The sequence below is a fragment of the Rattus norvegicus genome, chromosome 19, assembly GCF_021556685.1.
Source record: "Rattus norvegicus strain SHRSP/BbbUtx chromosome 19, alternate assembly SHRSP_T2T, whole genome shotgun sequence".
NCBI classification, from domain to species: domain Eukaryota; kingdom Metazoa; phylum Chordata; class Mammalia; order Rodentia; family Muridae; genus Rattus; species Rattus norvegicus.
Genome location: NC_141552.1, coordinates 15137574 through 15161807, shown reverse-complemented (window position 1 = coordinate 15161807; position 24234 = coordinate 15137574). Strand labels below are relative to the sequence as shown.

Genomic DNA, 24234 nt, shown 5'->3' with positions numbered 1-24234 from the left:
AACCTGATAGAGAGCAAGGACATGGTGATCACATCCTTTCCTGTTCTGTATGTTCTGGATGAGGCTTGTTAAAATTCCAATATTGCAGAAAGCTTTATATAGGACCCATCACATTAAGCATCCCAGTGCACTGTTCTATCTAAAATGGCCTAATCAGAACTGACCACCAGATCACACTTCCTGCAACCCTCATATGAGAAGCTTGAGCTTTTTGTTTTGACTTTTTTCTTTCTTTCTTATTTTTTGCTGTATAAGTTGAGAGGAAGATATTTGGGGCCATGGATCTGCCCCCAAAATCTAGGGTATGGATCTGATCAATCAGTGTTGGTGTGTGCACTCAATACAGTATCCATTTTTTACTGTGACAGATGCTTTTGTGTTTGTGGGGAAGCCCATGACCCAGAGCACAAGTGCTGGGTCCTTGCTCTATCCACGTAGTGATGTGTATAGCCTCGTCCTACACCTTTATTTGCACCCCCTATATCTCTTGACTATTTTATTTTTCTGATAGAGGCTCAGCTTCTGATAGAAGGCCTGTCAGCAGTGCTCCTTTGGCGACATTGGCGCAGAAAGGAGAACCCCACAAGCAGCATGAGGTTCCCTTCATTGGTGGCTCCAATATTGCACTTTTGTCTGCCAACTGGTCTCCACACTTTTCCTAGCACCATAAAGACTTCAACTCTTTTAACTAAGGAATTTTCTGGCAATTGTCAATTGCTAAGCACACGACTTCATGAGTGTTCCCCTAACACACGCCCATGCTGTAACCTACCATGCAGACTATTTCTTGATGTGATATAAAGCACCTGTACATAATGAGACAGGAGAACTTTTGACTGCATATTCAAGCTGGTATGAAATCTCAGGAAGTTTTAATGGCTAACATTGGTGAAAGAGGACAATTTGAGTTAGTGAGACATTTTTTGGGAAAGATTTGAAAGGAAACATTCATTTAGATGCATAGGAATTACTAAGGTTTTATAATCAAGCCTTGAGGAAAATTTGGCTTTGGAAGCAGGAGATGCTCAGTGGCTCTCCCCAGGAAAGTCTCCTGGAAAGGGCACCTCAGCTTATGCTCAGTACAGGGAGAACATTAGCAGGAGGCAAAGTCTGCTCCCCATGACATCAGCTGTCCCTTCTTGGACATTCTATTGTCTCCTAGAGAGTTCTGGCATCCTCTGTGATGTCACCAGTGTTGTAGTGACGACCAGTGCCCTAGTTTCTCTCAGTCTGAGTCTGGCGGTTACAAGCTAAGACATGTTTTCCCGTCTTCGCAAGCGTTTTGGGAGGGGGAACATCGATTGTGGAGAGACTAGAGTGAAGGAGTCTGGCCTTTCGTCTCAAAGTAATGATGGACAAAGACAGCACTTCTGGGGAATGTTGAGTAAGTTCTGGGCAGTGTATTTTGAGCTTCCTACCGGGGGGCTGCAGGCTTAAGCTGACCTTTCTAGCAATGGGCCACAACAACTGGAGCATCTGAAAAGGAATTGAATTTCCATGAATATCACAATTCCTTAAAGTCAAGGATTTCAGAACTTTAGTTTCCCCATCCCCACTGGGAGGATATGGTAAGGCCAATGCTATTATTCTGTGAACTTCTGGTCTTTACTTTTCAGTGCATTTGTTATGTTACATTGATATAATAACACCATCAGTATTCATGGAGGGTCCACCTTTTCTGAGTTTAGACAGGGCAGCAATGTATTTCACTATCACTGCTTCTTTAAATACAGTGGATATCTGACAGTAGTAACAGGGAGAGATTGTGCTCCAGGCAATAACCTTATGTTCTTAGACCTTCTCTGATTTCTTCTAACTGGCAGGATCATCGTTTGCTTTATATATTAGAGGTTGTATGTTACAAAATTTTTTTTTCAATACCAAAACTATTTGGAACGTGTAGACCAAGATTCAGCCTGTAACCTATTCATACTTCTGGGGCATTTGGTATTTCTCATAGGGACACTGATAAGTCTGTTGAACATATCCTACCTGGAAATGCGTTTTAAATCCATGTTTCTAAAATACCAAAAGTATTTGGAACATGTGGACCAAGATTCATCCTGTAACCTATTGGAACTTCTCGGGCATTTGGTATTTCAAATAGGGGAACTGATAAGTCTGTTGACCATGTCCTCCATGGAAATGTGTTTTAAATCCAAAGTTGTTGGCCTAGAGTATCAGGGTAGGACATCTGAGTGTCTCCAATCACTCAAGTCTTGTGGATGGTGAATTTATCATCTGAGTTCGAACCCACAGGGGTGAGGGTCCTGAAACCAAGCTGTACCCTGTTCAGCTGATGATAATCCTGGAGAAGCCATCTCCGTGGTCCATGTAAGCACCTGATGTCCGGCATAGGGAACACCTGGCTGCTTACATCTCTTGGTCTCTATAGAGTAGTGGGAGAACTGAGATCCACTGAAGAGGCCTCTTAAGCATAGACCAATCGCCTAGCAGTGACACTGGGTTCCAGGCTTGTTCTCCTGTTTAGGCCTAACTGTGGTCTATGTACACTCTATGCATTCTCCCCATGCAGGTTCACTTGTGTTCTTCTACCTACAGACGCTGGGAGAGAAACATCATCCCCTGGCACTGAACTAAGCGAGAATCAGGCCAAGAAGGAAAAGGAGAGGCTGATTAAAGAGCTGCAGCTCATTACCGAGGAGAGAAATGACCTGAGAGATCGCCTGAGGTTTCTGACAGAGAGATCCATGAAGAACAGGTATGAATCGCTCCAAATGCTCTTGTTTCATTCCTGGGTCTGCAAGGTCACCTTCATCTTATCCTATTAAGGTTTTGGGTTCTAGAAAGCTGTGCCTCCCTAACCACCCTGTGCTAAACCTCACCTCCCATATAGAGGAGATTCAGAACCTTGACCCTTCCTGAGGAGCGAGATGGAAAATGGACTCATCTGCTTCCATTTATTGAAAAGCAGAACTTGTGGTCTGAATGAAGAATTCGGGGATAAAGTCAGGGAGAGTGAGTGTCTAGTGTGCATTTGCAAAGCCCTTGACAGATGGTAGCTTTGCAAGATTGTAATTGCAGTGAGTTTATGGTGAGTCTCTGTACTTGCTAGGCAGGGGACTGAATGCTGGAAGATCCACGCAGCAGCCTGAGGGGCCTGGTACCAAACTGTTCATCTCAATGCTTGACTAGAAGGTCTCAGGCTCAGGCCTGTTTGTTATTGTCTGTGTGTCTTGCCCTCTGAGACAGCAATGGTGGATGCATTTCTCCTGGATTTCACAGTACTCTCTGTTTCCATATTTCTCTTTCTCTTTCTCTGACTCTGTTTTTACATTTCTCTTTTTTGTGGGTATTTCTCAGTCTGTGAGTCTGTATGTGCATACATCCAAATGCATATGTACAACATTTATATGTTTATATTTCCCTCCACACTTGGAATCTAGGGGTCTATGTCTTGGCCTGAGTATTTACCTGTAACACATTCATGGTGATGTGAATGCTTTGTTCTGGGAGCCCCACTGTCAACAGCACAGTTCTTTGCCTATGTGGACACGTTTGTCTGTTTATTTGTATTCCTTGTGCAGATTATAATTTTGTGTTGATATATGGTCTGTTATCAAAACAGGAGAAAAGTAATCACCGGTTTCTGGGTGTGTTGGGGTGGGGGAGCATGGAGAGGTGTGGCCTAGGCTCTTGATAGCTCAACTGGCTTGACTGCAGATTTCCTCTTGATTGAACAAAGGGAGCCAGGGAAGCCTCCATCTGGATGCCGATTTCTGGTGTCCTGGACGCAGAAAAACACGTTTCTGAAGCTGAAGAAGATCCAATATGTAGAATTCAGAAGGTGTCCTTCCAGGACTGGGGTAGTACAGGACCCACCCTGAGCTCATATATTCCTAAATGCTGATGTTCATTGTATTCTATCATTTGGGGCCAGGCCACACTTCAGGCCAAATCCATATTATGAAGACCTGGAGAGAATGGAGGAGGCGGTCATGTCAATTCTGCACAACTTAGAGATGGAGAACACTGAGATCCATGAGACCAACCATAAGCTGAAGAAGGAGATTACCTTCTCTAGGTAAGTCCTGGTCAGAAAGCCTATCACCTGTGGAATGGCCATTTCTGACTTTCTTTGTTCTGGATTGGACGGTCTTCAGCTCTGGTTCTATCTCTTGTGCTGTTTACACATCAGTGTGCCAGGGTCATTAGGACTCAGTTTTCAGTTCCACAAAAGACTGTTACTCATCCCAGGATTGTCTAGGCATCTTCAGAAGATAGAACAGCACTGATTGAAGTCAGCAGGTTATTAGGCTGACCTGGACCTATGGTGTCATACCAGGTTTTACAAAACTCAGTGTGTGGACCACATGGTTAGCATGACCTTCTCTTGGTTCTACTGACCTCCTTTGAGGGTGTTTGCCCACTACTAATTGATGTTGCCCCCATGCATTGGGCTTTCATGGATAGTTGTAGATCCATGTTCTTTTTGAGAGATGTGGACACTAATTGGTGCTCAGGCCAAACAAATAATTTATTCTTCCCGGAATTTACTCTTTGTGGTTTGTGCAGCAGCCTTATATGTATCAAAATGAATTCTATTAAGTCTTCATGGGTATCTGGGTCCTGGTGGAGTTAGTGGCACTCGGGAGTGGGAATGGGAGAAAGGGGCAGCATGATCTTACTATGCAGACTGTATTTCCAGAAACCTGCTCAGCCAGCTCCTGATGGAGAACACATGTAGGAAGGAGTTGGTCCCACTGAAGCAGGAGAGCAAGGAGGTACATCTTGATTGTGCACTGAACCAGAAATATTTGGTTGACTTCAACAAGAAAGATAAAGACCAGCAACGTCCAGACCCAGCGTCATCTGGTAGGGACGAGCAGCTGTGTTAGCTTAAAAATATCTGATAAAGGTTGCCAATTTGATACATCTTTGCTCTCTCCTACCACCTTTCTAATTTACACTCACAACCAGCCAACCACCTCATGTAATGGAATTGTTCATTGCTCTGCCTATGCACAAGTATTCTGGGAAGCCAACCACATTTCAGAAACTGAATTATTTTGCAAGTATATTTGTCTGCTCTTTTTGAAGCTGCAGTATAGAAATGGTGACAGATTAATAACATACCTCATTATTGCATATCCACGTGATAGATTGGATGCTCTGTAGAGTTTTGAACAAGTTCTTGGTTCTTTGACAAATGACACTCTGTGGTCATGTGACTTCTTGTGTAGGAAGCACCTTTGCGGGATAAGAACAAAGTGCAAATGTCAAATTAGTACTTGTCATTGGTTTTAACCTTGGTGACATATGGACATCTACTTTCTTCCTGCCAACCCAATGAGGTTCCTTCCATTGCCCTGTTCTTGGTTTGCACTGGTATAAGTCTGGGTCCCATATTGGCAGCCCACATTACTTTGAGGCTCTCTGGAGATTTTGCCCTTCCCAAAGAGTTAGCAACAATGATATCAGTTAAAAGGTCCATGTTGACTGTCCAATAGAACTGAGATGGTAGTAGGCAGCCTTCTGACAGCTGCCTTGCATTTCACCACCAAATCAGTGTCTGAAAAACTGCCTTCCTCTCCCAGGTCTCAGAAAGTGCAAGAGAGCTGGAATTGGACACACAGCAGTAAGAGAGCTTCCTGAAGAATAAGTTGCTTTCTCAGGAGTCCCTGATGACAAATATCCTGAATGGTAACAAATTTTTTGGATGAGTATTCTTCCTCAGAGTTAATTTGTCATTGCTTAGAGACCCTAAATTTATATAACACTAAGCCAGCCTGACTGATTGAGGTCTTACTTTCTTCTCAGAAAACAGCACTTGAGAGACAACTTGGGGGACCTCCTTTCATTATGTGTGCAAGAGGAGAAACAGCAATACATCTGTGCTTCTAAATGTTCATTAAGAATGTGCTGTTTAGAAATATTTTTGTTATGATTTTAATTGAAATTTTCTTTTTGTTGTTTCATATTTATATGTTCTTGTTACTGTTTTTATCTTTTCAAATATTTTTAAATATTTTAATTTATTTGTTTTAATCCTGTTTTGTTGTAAAAATGAATTCCTTATGAATAAAAATTGAATTCTATCTCTTGACTCTTAAGACTATCATTCTTATTCAAGGGTTCTGTCCCCTCCTGTGGACTTAGAACTGACAGGTGGAGATGGATCTCTGCATGTTCCATGGATCCTGGGCTAATTAGTGAATTCAAAGTCACCAAGGGGTACCCAGTGTGACAGTGTCTTTTGTGTGGATAATGTGGCTGTTTCTCGGACACACACTTTATGAAGTAATCACTGACATGCTTTACCCAATTGTTAGGGTCCATGTGGTTCTTCTGAGAGAGCAGCAGATGCTCTACCCTGTGAGTCATCACCACAGCTCCTGCAGGTGCTTTTGTCCTTCCACATCATGTACTGTATTAGGTGGACAGGATCACCTCCAATCAAATAAAAAGATCTCAGGAGATGTGTATTCACAGGAAATTTACTGAGCTGTGCATGCTCAATGTGTTAGCTTGCCAGCCATCCCTACAGGGCTCTGGTGTTCCCACTGCTCATTGTGGGTCAGGATCATCCTGCAACATCACTTAGTGTCCATATTAGAGCAGATCTTTCACCTATTATCAATGATGACCATATTTATTCTGCACATCTGACAAAATACAGATCGAAATTAGCTTCCTGTTGGCCAGATTGGCATAATGAGTTTTTTGATTGTTAGCATGAAAATTATTTTAATCTAAGCAGTTTAGGGAAGAACCTCAAGGACACCCATAGTGAATGCAGCCTGCAGCTGTGAACACATGTTTCTGTTGGAGAGCAGGCCTGTGCAGGCCCAGAACCTAGGTGGGACAGTTCAAGCTACCCTTTTTCCATGGCCAATCTGGGATCGTATTGAGAATGTATTTTTTCCAAGTGACTGATTTCCAATTTATGGAATTGAACTAACTTACTGAGAATGGAGGTGACTCAGGAGTTAAAGTACACAAGGACCAATCCAGTATGTCCACAAAAGCTTGCTGTCACCCCAGGGCTTTTAAAAGCTCAGCAGCTAGAGAAGCAATGTAGTATTTGGTTATTCTCATGCTTGGGTCTATTCATTCAGTATAAGCTGAACATGACACAAAAGAGTCATCTGTGTCACAATAGAAGCTAGTTGTAACTAGATTCCCCCCACACTATCACATCACCACTGTATTTGAGGTTCTCAGTTACTATCTAAGAACCTGGAAGAGGCCTGGGTCTTGCTACACAAACTCATAATTTATGTCTTCATGACACTGTGTGCTTTGTTCTGTTGATGCTACCATTGGCATACAATACCTTGGATACTTTGTGCTGACATTTGTGACATGAGACAATAGTTCATGTCATCCTAACCTGCATAAACTGTCCTTAGAGTACGGTGTAGTCAGAGGGGCCTTTTTTTTCTCTCTGAATTTTCAAAATATTTCCAGTCTTCAGACAAGTCTTCAGCCATTGTCCAGTGCCTGTCTTGAGATGTCCACATTGTCTCCTGGGAGTATTCATCCAGCCTGGTCTGTAATTTTGTAGAAGAGTAATAGGGTTCCAGCCCTAGGATTTAATTCAGTGTGATTGTACTTTCCAAACATGCTCAAAGCCCTACATTCCACCATAGCCTGTGTGCTTTAGAGAAAGAAAATAAAGAACCACATTGCACTTGAAATTTCTCCTCCAACAAAAGGAGAGCCTGCATAGGGCCTTTAAGTAACTCTAAGTCCCAGCTTCTGCATAACTCCCTCCATTGACTCCATTATTGGTGTATTTTCATTACTGCTCACTTTATTTTTGGTGTGCAAAGAACGTGTACCATGTCAGTAAAGTGTGTGTGTGTGTGTGTGTGTGTGTGTGTGTGTGTGTGAGAGAGAGAGAGAGTGAGAGAGAGAGAGTTTGTGTTTGTTTGTGTTTCTGTGCAGATGTTTGTGTATGTTCATCCATGAACTCACTATCAATTTTCATAAAATGACTTAGAAGACTGTAATGAAAACTGTCGAGGTGCATGCAGACGTGTGTTACTAGTGTCCCACGGCACCTGGCAGGTAACACTGAAATGGTGGTCTACTATAATACAGCCTAAAAACAGGCTGTGGATGGTTTACACAGAGATTGTGACGTCATCACCACTAGAGAGAGCAGCAAAAGCTTCATTTATCACATGCCGCTGTTACCAAGATGAGGCAAAGCCTTATCCTACAGAGAGTCTGGTATGATTTGATGGCAGGAAATAAACTTAGTACTAAAATCATTCAATTACAAACGAAGAGGATAATACAAAGAGTCATAGGAAGCAAGAGCTGTTTTTTGAGGAGATCCATAAGAGAAACAACCCCTTTCTGAAACTAAGTACACACCACAGTGTCAATACCTAAATAATCAAATCAGAAATGAAAAGGGGGATGAAGCAATAGACATGTGAGTGAATTCAACAATCATTAGGGCTTCTTCAGAGTCCTTCACTATAGAAAAGTGAAAAATCTATTTGATATTGGTAATTTTTCTACACAGATAACAAATACCAAGTTAAATCCAAATGTGGGATTTAACTCATAAGATTATTCTCATAAGAAAATAGATTTAAACGATGCCACTACAAAAATTAAAAAATATATATGAGGGCCACTAGGCTTTAATGCAGCCTTTCTACCAGACGTTTAATGACGACCTAATAACAATAGTGCTTCAATTATTCCTCTGATTTGAAAGAGAAGGAACATTGCCAAACCCCTTCTCTGAGTTTCTCTTTTTACCTAGAATTCCTGAGTCTGTTGCTTCTTCCATTGTCACCCCATCAATAGAGCTGCAGGGCGAGTCTGTCCCGCCCCAGAGCATATCTGCCAGTTGACAGGGCTGGGTTTTGCTCTGCTTGCCCCTGCTCCTGCCCCCGCCCCTGCTCTTGCCCCTGCCCACGCCCCCGCCTCACACCCGCACTCTACATCGCCTCAGACCCATCCCCCCCTCCCAGTCCCACCACCGCCCTCGACTCAGACCCGTCCCAACCCCCGCCCCCAGCCTGCCCTCGCCCCTACCCTGCCCCCGCCCCGCCCCCCCACACCTGTCCTCTCCTTCACCCCCCCCCCCCGCCTCCGCCCTCGCCGCCGCTGCTTGCGTTGCTAGCATTCCGTCTTCGACTCCCCTGTCGACCCCACCGCCACTGCTGCTACCTTCTCCCCCTTCTTCAGCCCAAGACTTTTGAAATCCCGGCTTGCAGTGCTCTGCACTAGGAGGCTAATGGAGGTGAGGAGAGCCTAAGGGACAGACCCCAGGACTGGCCCCAGAGACTTGTGTCTCCCCCTCCCCGGAAGTGCTTTCCCGCAGTTCTCCATTCTGGGTTCAGTTTGTGGGGACCCCAGCAGGTGGCAGGCTTTGCTGATCCTCAGGTGTGAGTCTGGGACAGTGGTGGGACTTATGGTTGAGGGAAGTCTTTCAGGCAAATGCAGGCTTTTCTCAAACTCTTGGACCATTTGGTGCCCTCCCTGGGGTCACAGGACCTGTGGAAGTTGGGAAGCCACTTTTCACTGTCCTGTGTGACTTTCCCTGCAGAGTGAGCTCTCCTGCAGGAGGTACTCTCACATGCTTCTTTAAAAGCACCTGCTCCTCAGATCCAGATCAGCTGTGAAAACAGGCTTCTCCCTGTCAGTGTGCCAGCTCCCCCTCCCAGCTCAGAGCTGCCACACCTAAGGATCCTCCAGCCCCAGTACTGGTTGGGTCTCATGGAGGAGTTAGAGCAAAGTGCCCCTTCTGAGAAGTGACTCAGAACAGAAGGTTCCTACAACCCAATGAGGTCTCTTCCAGTTGCCCTGTTCTTGGTTTGCACTGGTATAATTCTGAGTCCCAGATTGGCAGCCCACATTGCTGTGAGGGTTGCTGGAGATTTTGCCCTGCCCACAGAACAGAAGGTTCAGAAGAAAGGCCAGTTTGGCATAATGAATTCTTTTGATAGATGGCAACAAAATTATCTTAATCTAAGCAGTTTAGGGAGGAACCTCAAGAGCATCCATAGTGAATGCAGCCTGCAGCTGTGAACACACGTTTCTTTTGGAGAGCTGGCCTGTGCAAGCCCAGGACCTAGGTGGGACAGTTCAAGCTGCCCTTTTTCCATGGCCAATCTGTGTTTGTATTGAGAAAGTATTTTTTTTCCAGTTGACTGATTTCCAACTTATGGAATGGAACTGACTTACTCAGAGTGGGGTTGACTTAGAGAGTTAAAGTACAGAAGGAATAATCCAGATGTCCACAAAAGCTTGCTGTCACACCAGGGCTTTTAAAAGCTCAGCAGCTAGAGAAGCAATGTAGTATTTGGTTATTCTCATGCTTAGGTCTAGTCATTCATTATAAGCTGAACATGACACAAAAAGAGTCATCTGTGTCACAATAGAAACTAGTTGTAACTAGACTTATACCACATTATCACATTATTACTATATTTGAGGTTCTCAGGTATGATCTTAGAAACTAGAAGAGGCCTGGTTCTTGCTACATATAGTCATATTCTATATCTTCACAACACTGTGTGATTTGTTCTGTTAATGCTACCATTGGCATACAATACCTAGGATATTTTGTGCTCACATCTGTGACATGAGACAATAGTTCATGTCATCCCTTACCTGAATAAACTGTCCTTAGAGTACAGTGTAGTCGGAGGGGCCTTCTTTTCCTCTGAGATAGCAAAACATTTCCAGTCTTCATACAAGTCTGTCAGCCATTGTCCAGTGCCTGTCTTGAGATGTCCACATTGTCAGCTGAGAGTCTTCATCCAGCCTGCCCTGTAATTCTGTAGAACATTAATAGGGTTCCAGCCCTAGGAATTAATTCAGTGTTCTAGTACTTGCCAAATATGCTCAAAACCTAGTTTCCACCCTAGCTCTGTGTGCTATACAGAAAGAAAATAAAGAACCCCATTGCACTTGAAGTTTAGCCTCCAACAGAAGGAGAGCCTGCACAGGGCCTTTAAATAACTCTAAGCCTCAGCTTCCCACAACCCCGTCCATCGATTCCTTTATTGGTGTGTTTTCATTAATACTCACTTTCTTCTTTGTGTGGAAAGAATGTGCACCATGTCAGTAAAGTGTGTGTGTGCTTTGTGTTTGTGCATGTACATCCATGAACTCACTATAAATTTTCATAAAATCACTCAGAAGTCCCTAGTGAAAACTGTCGAGGTGCAGGCAGACTCATGTTACTACTGTCTCATGGCACCTTGCAGGGAGCACTGAAATCGTGGGCTACTTTCATACAGTCTAAAACGAGGCTGTGCATGGTTTTCAGTGAAATTGTGACGTCATCCCCACTACAGAGAGCAGCAAAAGCTTCATGTATCACATGCTGCTGTTACCAAGGTGAGGCAAAGCCTCATCCCATAGAGAGTCTGGTAGGATTTGATGGCAGGAAATAAACTCAGAACTAAAATCAATCAATTACAAACAAAGAGAATGATATAAAGAGCCAAGCAAAGCAAGAGCTGGCTTTTTTTTTTTTTTTGAGAAGATCCACAAGACAGACAAACCACAGAGCGTATATCTAAAGTACCAAATAAGAAATGAAAAGGGGGATATAACAAAGGACACTGAGTGAATTCAACAATCATTAGGGATTACTTCAGAGGCCTTTACTAGAGAAAAGTGAAAAATCTATTTGATACTGGTGATTTTTCTAACAGATAACAAATACCAAGTTAAATACAGATCTGGGAAGGTAATGAATAATTCCCATAAGAAAATAGATACAGTCATTAAAGGCTGCCACTCCAAAAATTAAAAATAATAATAATCAGGGCCACATGGCTTTAATGCATCCTTTCTACCAGACTTTTAATGAAGACCCAATAACAATAGTGCTTCAATTATTCCACTGAATTGAAAGAGAAGGAACATTGCCAAACTCCTTCCCTGAGTTTCTCCTTTTACCTAGAATTCCTGAGTCTGTTGCTTCTTCCATTGTCACCCCATCAATAGAACCATTTAAAATGGAATGTAATCGATGTCTGGAGCCTCATTCTTTCCCTTGACCTCCATGCGGTGTCCAGAAGGCATGCCTGTTCTCATGGACATGGATTCATCTCTTTTTGCTGCAGCAAGAAGAAAGGCAGCAGAGGAGGCAGGAGCTTACAAAGAATCAGTAGGAATCTAGAAAAGAAGCATCCAGATCTCCATTCTCAGAAAACCCCTGGCTTGCTCTCATGTGACTGGGTCCTCAGACACCAGCAGCCTTAGATGAGACCAAGGAAAGCTGTGCAGATTCCTGGGTCCCCAGGTTCTTGACCTCCTGAGTGACAGCTGTAGACACGTCCTCCAGGGAATCCTTACAGCTGGTGACATCTGGACAAGGTGAACCAGATGCCAAAATGAGATATGGGAGAGAAATCCTAGGCTGTTTGGAAGGAATCAGTCTCTGCTTTTGCTTCTGTCTCTGTGTGCCCTGCTGCTATGATGTTCATGGGGAGCTCTCATGCCAGTGGGTCTCCTCCTAATGTGTTTGTTGTTGCAGATGTCCTGGATGTTCTGGACCCCATCAGAACTCAGCCCGTGCTCAGTCACGGAGGTCAGCACCTTCCTGTCCATCAGGTCATGAGACCTGAGACAGTTGAGGTAACGGCAGTTGGCCTGGGTGAAGTGCTCACAGACTTGGACTCTCTTGCATGGCTGTGGCTTCAAGCAGATCTGTTTGTGGCTGTCTCCTTTGTAGTAACTTTTGCAGGAGAAAAGCATCCCCCTGTACCAGGAAGAAGGCCGGCTCCTCTTGGTTAAGCCCAGAAAGCTCATGATTCTTCAGGACCTGGAAGCTCTGTTCCTAAAACTTGGTGTGGATATTTGCAGAGGTTTCTCTGGGATTTTGCATAATGACTCTGTCCCAGAAGTTTGAGCTTGCAGAGGCTTGGGCAATCTGTAGCATGGTCTCTGGATGCACTTGAGATTGAAGCCACAGGCTTCAGTAGTAGCTGCCACCTACAGTGTGATCCCTGCCTGATCTCCAGTCTCCAATAGGAATAAGCAGTCTTGCCCCGCAGCTCATAGAGCTCTGCCTCTGGAGCCTGATCCTACTCTGCAGTTCCTTTAAGGTCATGCAGCCCCTGTGGGTCCACAGGATCTTGGTGATGAAACAGTCTGCCCCAGGATCCCCCATGGTGCACTATGGCTGCAGCTGCTCAGGCTTGTGAGCTGGACTCTGCTTTGTGGAGAAAGGAAACTGGAAAAGGGGATAACACATGAAATGGAAATGAAGAAAATAACCAGTAAAAATTAAAAGAGTTAAAGTCATCATCTCAGGAGAATGAGTGGGAAGCCAGGTCCTTAAGCAGGCAGGTTCTCCACAACAATGCATGCTGGGTTCAAGACTGGACATGAGGTGCCCTGAGCTTGGGACTGCCAGGCTCCTACTGGGAAGAGAGCTTTCTTCTTCATTTCCGTAAGTCTCTCTAGTTTTCTTTTAAGGCTTTCATCTCATCATTGACTTTCCCAATGACCTTTTATGACAAGCCATTATGGTTAACAAGAATTAAGTAAGGGCTCATTGAGCTGTTGGTAGTTGGAGGTCTGGGGGAAGCCCTGGACAGAGAGATCTTGCCTGCCAGGGGTGGGATGTGCATGGTGGGAGGGACTAGTGGAGTGTCATTGGCCTCAGTATGCACAGGCTTGGGGCTGGTGCCTGGCTGCCTGGTGCGCTTCTGTGGCTTCTTGGCCTGGGTCCCACCGCAGATGCCCATGGTGGTTGCTGGCCAGTTGTGCTTGCTCTCCCTGTCCTCGGGGCTTCTGGCGGGGCTGACCACAGCCTTGAACATGGACAAAATGGGCCGGAAATCGGAGGATCATGGGAGCATCTTCAACTTCCCCCTCCCCAAGCACTGGCAGTTGCAGCTGGAGGACAAGCCACTGTGAGTTTCCCCACATCCAGGCAGGTGTTCTGCACCACCAGGAGAGCAAGGGCAAGCACTGCTGCCACCAGTCCCACATGCGCAAGGCCTATTTGCTGACTGGCAGGGCTTCACTTTGCTCTGCCTGGCTCTGCTTTGCCTTGCTCTGCCCTGTGGGCTCTCACTTCTTTGGCCAAAGACTGTTGAGATCCCGGCTTGCCTCACCTTTCAATAGGCACCTCTGTGAAGTGAGGAGAACCAAAGGGACAGAAGGCTGACCTGGCCCTGGAGACTTGTGTCTCCCCCTCCACCAAAGTGCTTTCCTCAGTTCTCCACTCCGGTTTTAGTTCACAGGGATACCAGCAGGTGGCAGGCTTTGCTGAGCCTCCCCTGTGAGAAGAGGACAGTGGTGGGACTTATGGTTGTGGGAAGTCTTTCATGGAGATGCAGGCTTTCTCAAACTCCCTGACCATCCATCCAGTGCCCTCCCTGGTTCCCATTCCCTGTGTTTGTTGGGAAGTCACTTTTCGCTGTCCTGTGTGACTTTCCCTGCAGACTGGGCTCTCCTGCAGGAGATACTCTCACATGCTTCTTTAAAAGCCCCTGTTCCTCAGATCTAGATCAGCTGTGAAAACAGGCTTCTCCATGCCAGGGTGAGAGCTACCCCTCCCAGCTCAGAGCTGCAACACCATAGGATCCTCAGGCCCCAGTGCTGGGTGGGTCCCATGGAAGAGTTAGAGGAAAGCTTCCCTTCTGAGAAGTGACTTAACACAGAAGGTTCACAAGTGACAGTCAACCCCCAAGTATTTCTTCCAGGAGAAAGCACTCAGCTCTCCCCTTTAAACAGTTTAGGCTCCCACATGGCCCAGTTTTGTGATTGGGGAAGATTTTCTGGAGCTTAGTTGGCCAGTCAGAGTGGGGCTACATGCTACATTCTTTTTTTTTTTTTTCGTTATTAACTTGAGTATTTCTTATTTACATTTTGATTGTATTCTCTTTCCCCGTTTCCGGGCCAACATCCTCCTAACCCCCCCCTCTTCTATATGGCTGTTCCCCTCCCCATCCTCCCTCCATTACCACCCTCCCCCAACAATCACATTCACTGGGGGTTCAGTCTTGGCAGGACCAAGGGCTTCCCCTTCCACTGGTGCTCTTACTAGGATATTCATTGCTACCTATGAGGTCAGAGTCCAGGGTCAGTCCATGTACAGTCTTTGGGTAGTGGCTTAGACCCTGGAAGCTCTGGTTGCTTGGCATTGTTGTTCATATGGGGTCTGGGGCCCCTTCAAGCTCTTCCAGTCCTTTCTCTGATTCCTTCAACGGGGGTCCGGTTCTCAGTTCAGTGGTTTGCTGCTGGCATTTGCCTATGTATTTGCCGTATTCTAGCTGTGTCTCTCAGGAGCGATCTACATCCGGCTCCTGTCGGCCTGCACTTCTTTGCTTCATCCTTCTTATCTATTTGGATGGCTGTATATGTATGCGCCACATGTGGGGCAGGCTCTGAATGGGTGTTCCTTCAGTCTCTGTTTTAATCTTTGCCTCTCTATTCCCTGCCAAGGGTATTCTTGTTCCACTTTTAAAGAAGGAGTGAAGCATTCGCTTTTTGGTCATCCTTCTTGATTTTCATGTGTTCTGTGCATCTAGGGTAATTCAAGCATTTGGGCTAATATCCACTTATCAATGAGTGCATACCATGTGTGTTTTTCTGTGATTGGGTTACCTCACTCCGGATGATATTTTCCAGTTCCATCCATTTGCCTATGAATTTCATAAAATCATTGTTTTTGATAGCTGAGTAATATTCCATTGTGTAGATGTACCACATTTTCTGTATCCATTCCTCTGTTGGGTTCTTTCCAGTTTCTGGCTATTATAAATAAGGCTGCTATGAACATAGTGGAGCACGTGTCTTTTTTATATGTTAGGGCATCTTTTGGGTATATGCCCAAGAGAGGTATAGCTCGGTCCTCAGGTAGTTCAATGTCCAATTTTCTGAGAAACCTCCAACTGATTTCCAGAATGGTTGTACCAGTCTGCCTCCCACCAACAATGGAGGAGTGTTCCTCCTTCTCCACATCCTGGCCAGCATTTGCTGTCACCTGAGTTTTTGATCTTAGCCATTCTCACTGCTGTGAGGTGAAATCTCAGGGTTGTTTTGATTTGCATTTCCTTTATGACTAAAGATGTTGAACATTTCTTTCAGTGTTTCTCAGCCATTCGGCATTCCTCAGCTGTGAATTCTTTGTTTGCCTCTGAACCCCATTTTTAAATAGGGTTATTTGTCTCCCTGAGGTCTAACTTCTTGAGTTCTGTGTATATTTTGGATATAAGCCCTCTATCTGTTGTAGAATTGGTAAAGATCTTTTCCCAAGCTGTTGGTGGGGCTACATTCTTAATCCATACTCATTCACACAACAGAACATCTTCCTCCCCACCCACGAGGCCTTGACTTGAACCCAGGTCCTTCCAGGACCAACAGACCTGAGAGAACAGATTGCAGCACAAGAGAGAAAAGAAGCCAGAATAGTTTAAACTGGAGAAAACCCCCATATAGGCCATTTACCAACTTTAGGGGTTGTGCATATTGTGGACTTCAGAATCTTAAGGTCAGATTTTTCTGATTACACCTTATAGGTGAAGCTGAAGTCTACTGAGGGTGGGATCATCCCAGGCAGGGAGGGGATCTGACTCTGCAGGCCTGGCCACCCTCTGCATTCTCCCAAAAATAATTTTTAGTCAGCTGTAAATCTGAAGTGAAATTTGTTTTTTGTCAACTCAAACGGTTGACATTTCAAGTCTCACACACCATGTGAGAGACACACATTTATCCACAGGGGATTTGAACTTACTTCTATAGAAATGACTGTGGGCCAACAGAGGGAAAGCATTCTTGCCTTTAGCATTCTGTCTGTATCAGAGACTACATGGACTGGCTTCCTGGACAGACATGTCCAAGCAGACAGACATTGTAATGAGGGAAAACTTAGGCAAGAAATGACCTGGGGACAGTGATTTCAGATTGTGCCTTTAGCAAGAAATCTCTGTTGTCATTAAGGCAAGCAGTCTTGGGCCTGCCAAAACTTGTCAGTATTTCAGGGCTCTTACAACTGCTCCAGGTACTTCTGAGGTGAAAGCCTTTCATTAAAAAAAAAAAAGTTTATAAAGCAATATTTCTCAACCTGTGGGTGGCAACTGATTCACAGAGATTGCCTATCAGATACCTTGTACATTATGACTAATAAGAGTAGCAATATTATTTATGAAGTAGCAATGAAATAATTTTATGGAGGGGATCATCACAGTATGAAGAGCTGTATTAAAGGGTTGCAGCAGTAGGACTGTTGAGAACCACTGCCATAGAAGCTGACACATGGGAGCAGACTCCTCAGCTGAGTAGAGACCCACGACAAGGGATACTGTGTCCTACCCTAGAACCCAGAGGCAGAATCTATCCCAGGAGTCTGTGGCTCACCTTGTCTTAAATTCTCCCAGGGTCAAGAATAGCATTGATCATCACAGCAGAGTCAGCTTGCACAGCCCACATCAGGCCCATGGCTTCCCTTTACAGAGAAGGATGTGGGTCTGAGTGACAGCCAGTGAGACTGAGGGGACCCTGACACTCATTTGCTTTGAGCTGTGGTTTCTTCACCTGTAAAATGGACGTGTTTCTGCTGAATTGGGTTGTTGTGGAGATTAACAGAACACACAACCTGCTCAGTGTCTGCCTGGCCTGGACACCTGCGGGTTAAATGGAAGCTGTCGATGATGATGACGAGATTAAAAGTAGAATTTCTAGCCAGATAGTGTTAGTTGCGGGGCGCCATACAAGTGTTCTAAGCATTTTCTGATTCTAAGACCGCCTCACCTTACAACCTAAGGCTCTTGATTTAAATTTTAAAAAAAGAATAAATATAAAATACCAATATGAAAAAATCATAATCAGAAATGAGCTAATTCCTGTGAAGTCATTTAGCTTTACATTTTCTGCTTCTATTTCCAAGGCATCTAGAGTAGCACTATCCGAGATCCTAAAGCCTTCTCTTATGGTGCTACCCATTCACTCCTCTCTCCTTGAGGACTTCTCAGGTGACTTACCAGAATCAGATGGCTTTTAAGATTGTTCCCATCAGGTGCGATCTCTTTGTCCATGGGCCTTGCCCAAAGTTCCAGGGCCAACCTGTTGTTTTACAATCCAAAATTCCAGACATTAATTTTACCAATGAAGTTTCAGGAGTCAGATGCTGAAGTCAAGTAAAGCTCCCAACTGTCTTTCCTGATTCACTGACCTCCCAGAAGAAGAGCAGTCCTGTTCCCTCTGAACACGTTCTTAAAAATCCTTTAACTCAAAAACTTTCCATTGGTTTAGTTATCTAGATTTCCTTTCACGTTGTGTCTTGATCTGCTGGACCTAAGTGCACTTTTTACCTTTGTCATAAATGTGTGTGGTAGGTGAGCCATACCGTAATTAAGTCCATGTTTACATGAATAAACAACTCTTGCTTTAAATGTCTGTGCCATGGCCCTGCTATACCACACACTAGTTTTTCAGTAAATAATACATTCTTGGAGATCACAGTGTGATCAAATATTTTGTAACATGACTTAGTAACGTTCCCTCGATTTTATAAATCAATTTCTTTGACGAGGATTCTGGGTGTTGTCTGTCAGGTCTGAGTGCATCATCTTGGGAATCCCAAGGAACATCAAACTTGGGCTTTTGAAACTGTTGCATATGGCCAACCCGGAGCAAAAACCACCCAGGAATCTACTGATACTTGACACACATTAATTCACCTGCCTTTTTCATATAGTTTATGGCAAGAGGTCACCATTCTTGACCTTGTTTCATTATAAAACGTGGTACTAAATGTAAGAGTTGGGGTCAAGGAGATCACCCCACAAATCACAAAATACACATCTCAAATAACCATGTATGGTTCATTGAATAAAAAACATCCATGAATTTCAGGACAGATTTAAAAGTCCAAACCTAAGGATAATAGAATAGAAGAGAATTTAGATTTCCAGTTCACAGGTCCAGTAAGCATATTCAGTAAATCATAGCAGAAAACATCCATAAGGTAAAGGAAGAAAAGGCCATGAAGGTACAACAAGCCTACAGAATGCCAATTTAATCATACCAGAAACAATTCCTCCATTAACATAATAATTAAAACACTGAATGCACAGATCAAAGAAAGATCATTAGAAGGGGTAAGGTATAAATAACCAGTAACAAATAAGTTCAGACCTATCTGAATTACACCAGACTTCTCAACAGAGACTCCAAATGCCAGAAAATCTTGGGCAGATGTAATGCGGACCAAGGATCCTATACCCAGCATAATTCTCAATCACCATAAATGGAGAAACCAAAATATTTCATGACAAAACCAAATTTAAACAATATTTTTCTCTAAGAAAGCACAACAGAGGATTGTAGTAGGGAAACTCCAAGACAATGAGCTAAACTATACCCAAGAAAAACCAAGAAATAAATCATCTCTCAATAATTTCAAAAAATGAAGCACACAATCACCATTTCACCCATAACCAGAAAAAGAAGAGAAAGCAGCAACTATTGGTCTTTAATATCTAACCAGACCCTCTGTCACCAATCCCCCAGCTCCTAGGGAATAAACTGCCAGCCAAAGTATATACAGGGTCTATGGTTCTAGGTAACTGTGTAGAAGAGGACTGATTTAAGTGGCACCCATGTGGCGGGAGGCCATTGACTACGCTGAGGCCTGTTGCCCACCAAAAGTAGATGCTGGAGTTGTGAGGTGGGAATGGATATGTGTAGGTGGGGGAACACTGTCATATAGGCAAAGCTGAGCAGAAATGGGATGCAAGATATGATGAGGGGAGTGTGGAAAGCAGGACAACAGTTGAAATGTAAATAAATAAAATAACCAATTAATAAAAAAATAGCCAAAAATAAAATAAAAAGTGAAAAGGTAAAAGAAAACTTACAGCAAAACAAAACAAAAGAAATCCTTGTAGTGGATTGGCCTAATTCTGCTTGTATTTTAATGCTAATATGTAGAACTCAAGACTGGTTAACCTCCAAAAACTGACCCTGCTCCCAGTTAACTGTGATTATAAAGAAGCCAACAGCCAACAGCTGCACAGCAGAGAGATGGGGGAGGTCAGCTTTGAGGGCTTTGCTAGAGAGGATCATGAGGAGGGAAGAAGGAGGAAGAAGCTGCCAGAGAATAAAGGAAGAACATGTGTGATGGAGAGGAGAGAGGAAGAGGACAGCAGCCATGGTTAAGGGAGAGGAGAGCCTGGTCCTGAGGGCTGTCCAAGTGCAACAAAGAGCAGCCAAGATGCTACACAGTCAGTAAGAGTTGAGCGTTATTGTTTGGAAAGTAGATCTGATACCATGGAGGGCAGGCAGCTGCCCAGCTACTGTGCTGATTAAGGCATATGATGAATAAATTTACAAAATATGTATAACCAGTAAGGAGCTCTGTAGAGGATCCTAAAAGGAATACTTTAGTTTGAAGAGAAGGATAAAATACCAGAGGAAACAGGAAATAACGTAACAAAACTAGAACAGTCAATCAAAAGAAGCCAATAAAACCCACAAAAATTAACAAAATTAAATACATAGGTTTAAATAATATTTGCATGTCACTAAACTCAATTCCCCAGTGAACAGACATTATTTAGCCAGAAACAGGATCACCATCATGAAAGATGTAGAGGATATACTAGGGAAACAGACCTAAGACACAGGTCCCTATAGCAATTCTATGCAGTTTCTCTATCCAGCTGACAGAATAGATTTCAAACCAATCCTGTCCAGAAGATGTAAGGAAATTCATTTCATACTTTGCAATTACCAAAAGATACTACAATCTAAATATATACATATTAAACACAGCAGTCACAAATTTAAATATATAATTATCAGATAGATCTGAAATTACCCATTAGCTATAATAGTGGTTGTGATTGTTTTTAATAGTCTATTCTGACCACTTGGCAGATCACATGCAAATAAACAAAAGAGAATGAGCAGAATTCAGTGACATCATCAGTCAAATGGACCTAACAAACTACACTGAACTATACATATATTTTCTATCAGCCTGTGGATCTGTCTCCAAAATTGACCACGGATTAGGACACAGAACAGCCCTCAGGAAAGATAAGAAAGCTGAAGTAGTGTCACGCATTCTATCCAAGCACAAAGGAATCAAACTGGTATCACACAATAGAAAGTGCAGTCAGTACACACTCTCGTGGAAGGTCAGACACAAACAACACACTCCTGAAAGGGCCAAGGGAGAAACACATAAGGAAAAATTAAAATCCTAGAAATGAGTGACAATGAAAACACAACCACCACAGATCTATTCGATACAACATAGTTTTAGGAATTATGTTGCAGTCAGCAAAGCCAGAGCAGTGGACCCATCTAATCCCTTTGTCATGCATCAGAAGTAGAGAATGTGGAGTGTGCCCTGTTGGGTTAATGCCTTGAACTGGCTCACCACATTCCCAACTTCCCTTTGCAATGATAACATATTTTTGGCATTACACATTGGATGTATGCAATTTGCCTTTTGATTTCATAGGGGAATAATTAAGGGACTTCCTGGAGGGTCGAAAAGCACTGTGGATAAACTGTGTAGAGACTGAAAGACTACAGGGGTTTTGGAAGCTGAGCTAATGTATTTTTACGATGATATGTTTAAGAACCTATGGGGAATTGGGAGTGGAATATGGTGATTTGAATGATAATGGCCCCCATAAACTCACATATATGAATGTTTGTTGCTGGTTAGTGGAAATATTCGGGAAGAATTATAAGATACGGATTTGTTGGAGGAGTGTATGGGATTGGGCTTTGAGGTTTCCAAATTCAACACCATCTATAGTTAACACTTTCTCTGTCTCCGACTTGCACATAAGATATAAGCTCTCAGCCAGTTCTCTAGAAACATGGTGTCCTACCTGCTGCCGTGTACCCCAGCATAATATTCATAGACTCATGATCCTTGAAACTGTAAGGTGAAATAAACTCTTTCTTCTATAAGTTCCCTTGCTCATGGTGTCTCTTCACAGCATAGAAAAGAAACTAAGATCGGAAGGAACAGTTAAGTGAAAAATTTCTCAATAATATTCTGGAAAATAAAATTCAGACATTTACCAAAAGTGTCAGGTACCGTGATCAAGCTGGCTTGACTGCAGAGGTGCAAGAATGTTTCAACAAATACAAATGAATAAATAATTCACCACAGAAAACCAAGAACAGGAAACACACGATCACTGCAGTAGAGGCAGACAATCTCTTTGGCAAAATCCCACAGTGATTAATGCAAAAGTCCTGGAGAATCTGGGATATGGAGAAGACATACCTTAACATTATAAAGGCGATATGCAAGGCCAACAGCATCCTAACTGGAGGAAATCATAATGGATTTCCACTAAAATCAGGAATAAGTCACAGATGTTCATTCTTTTCATCTAATTCAACTAGTATGTGAAGTCTTATCCAAACAATATGACAATAGAGAGATGGAAAGGCATGTTAATATGAAAGAAAGCAGTCAGAGTATTCTCATTTGCAGGCGATATGATCCATATATAAAGACCACTACGAAACCACTAGCAAACTCCTATGGCTCATGGACACATTCACTAAAATCACAGTAAAATCAATAGAACTCCTGTATACCAACAATAAATATGACGAAAGAAGCCAAGAAAACAAACCCATTCAGAATAAAAATCTTGTAATATCTAAGGAAGTAAAGACTTGTTAAAATGAAATCATTAGGAAAAATAAAAAAAAAAAACTGAAGAAACCAGAAAATGAAGAGGCCTCTCATTTTCATGTATCAGTATGATTTATATTATTATATCGAATCCTACCAGAGTCATCTACAGGTTTAAATCCATCCCATTATAATCCCAATACAGATCTTCATGGGAATGAAAAAAAAATCTCAGAACTCACATGAAAGCACAACTGAGCAGGGCAGTCAGACACTGCTAACTAATAAGACAGTAAAGCACTGCGGGAGGCATCACCTTTAATGATTTCACCTTCATTTTGGGGAATAGTAAAAAAGAAAAACCAGCATGTTAATATCATGAGAGCAGACACAGTGCCTAATGGAATAAAATTGAAGAGCCTGATATTGGCCTATGTTCTTATCAGCATTTGGGTTTTGAGAAAAAGGAAAACAAACAAACAAAACAAAAAACTCACAACCACCCCTCCCACCACCACACACAAGTGCAGTTTTCAACCTGTGGGTTGCAAGCCCTTCAGGGAACAACCACATATGAGACATACTTTATACATGCTATTTACATTACAATTCAAAACAGTAGCCACCTTACATTTATGACTTAGCAATGAAATAATTTGGTAGTTGGGGCTGGTTACCACAATGTGAAGAACTGTATTCCTTGAGTTGTTCTTGGTCATAGTATTTTTCTGCAGTAACAGAAATGTGACTGATATATAAACTGGTACCGAAGTGAGTGGAGATGTTTGTGAGGAATCTCTTGATTTTTTGGAGGAGGGTGGGAGACTTTGGATTGGGAAAACTGTTGAATTATTTAAGGAGATCTTAACAGTTCTTTTAGTTTTCCACATGGGAGACATAAGTATTGTGAGTCTGTGCAAAATAGAGCCTCTCTGATGAAACTTCAAAGGATGGCAGGAACTCTATTGGTGACTGGCTTAGAAGCAATTGATATAATTTTGGCAAACAATCTGTCTCTTTTCTGCCTGTTTACTAAGAAGTGACCTGAAGATAAATAAAAAGCTAATTGACTAATTGTTTTGAGCAAACTTCAAGGGGTAGATATCCGGTGACCTTCCTCATATGGTAGGAATGTGTGTTTGTATTTTTCATTGTTAATGTAGCCAGGACTTCAGTTAATCCTGCCACATTCAGGGTCTGGACGCATAGGAAACTGCAAGATCTCCCAGGATTTGGAAAATGTCCCAATTGTTGTAAGGTCCCCAAAACATGTTGTCACCCCACACACATTGGGAAGCAACTTAAAGGAACATGACCCCCTCATTCTCAAGAGGAAGGGTGGGTGGGTGGTTATTTGTCTGCCGTGGGCTGTAGATGATTATTGTCAGTTAGGGGGTTGGTTGCAAGTTCTTACTGGCCATGGTCAGGGAGGAAACAGTAAATAAACAGATTAGAATCAGGAATGTCTTTCTTCCTTTCTCTTTGTCTCCTCAATTCTCTGTCTAATGTTGTGGGAAATCAGGAGAAGGGACTAAAATGACAAAATCATAGATCACTGTATCTCTATTTATACTAGAAAACAATACCAAGTCTCAAATATTTTAGGATGGCATGGATTTTTGAATGATGATAGAATTTAAAATTGTACTTGCATAAATGAT

At 43.0% G+C, this 24234-nt stretch overlaps 3 protein-coding genes across 7 annotated transcripts in view; 2 read left to right on the top strand and 1 right to left on the bottom strand.

The window, feature by feature from the left end:
* Positions 1-24234, top strand: part of LOC147998836 (uncharacterized) — a 924038-nt gene that overhangs the window by 611045 nt on the left and 288759 nt on the right. The window lies entirely within an intron of this gene.
* The window catches only part of LOC147998838 (disks large homolog 5-like), a 260765-nt gene that overhangs the window by 15662 nt on the left and 220869 nt on the right, over positions 1-24234 (bottom strand). Inside the window, exon 1 of one of the 3 annotated variants that reach the window (XM_087595544.1) lies at positions 5098-5211. The exons of the other annotated variants lie outside the window; for them this stretch is intronic. The gene's annotated coding sequence lies outside the window, so the exon portion shown is untranslated. Of the gene's footprint in view, positions 1-5097; positions 5212-24234 lie in introns of those variants that run through there. 3 annotated transcript variants of the gene reach the window in all.
* LOC134483276 (uncharacterized) lies at positions 1233-6057 on the top strand. The gene is made up of 6 exons (XM_087595538.1): positions 1233-1384; positions 2563-2722; positions 3902-4045; positions 4670-4836; positions 5559-5664; positions 5782-6057. Exons 1-5 carry the CDS (start codon positions 1258-1260, stop codon positions 5621-5623), a joined length of 663 nt encoding a protein of 220 aa, XP_087451664.1. The 5' UTR covers positions 1233-1257; the 3' UTR covers positions 5624-5664; positions 5782-6057.

What these genes read in the sequence shown, in the direction of transcription:
- LOC134483276 (XM_087595538.1), top strand. Translation starts at nt 1,258, where the DNA reads ATGTTTTCCCGTCTTCGCAAGCGTTTTGGGAGGGGGAACATCGATTGT. An exon ending in AAGGAGATTACCTTCTCTAG is followed by an intron (nt 4,046 to 4,669) that starts GTAAGTCCTGGT and finishes CTGTATTTCCAG; the next exon opens with AAACCTGCTCAGCCAGCTCC. An exon ending in TCCAGACCCAGCGTCATCTG is followed by an intron (nt 4,837 to 5,558) that starts GTAGGGACGAGC and finishes TTCCTCTCCCAG; the next exon opens with GTCTCAGAAAGTGCAAGAGA.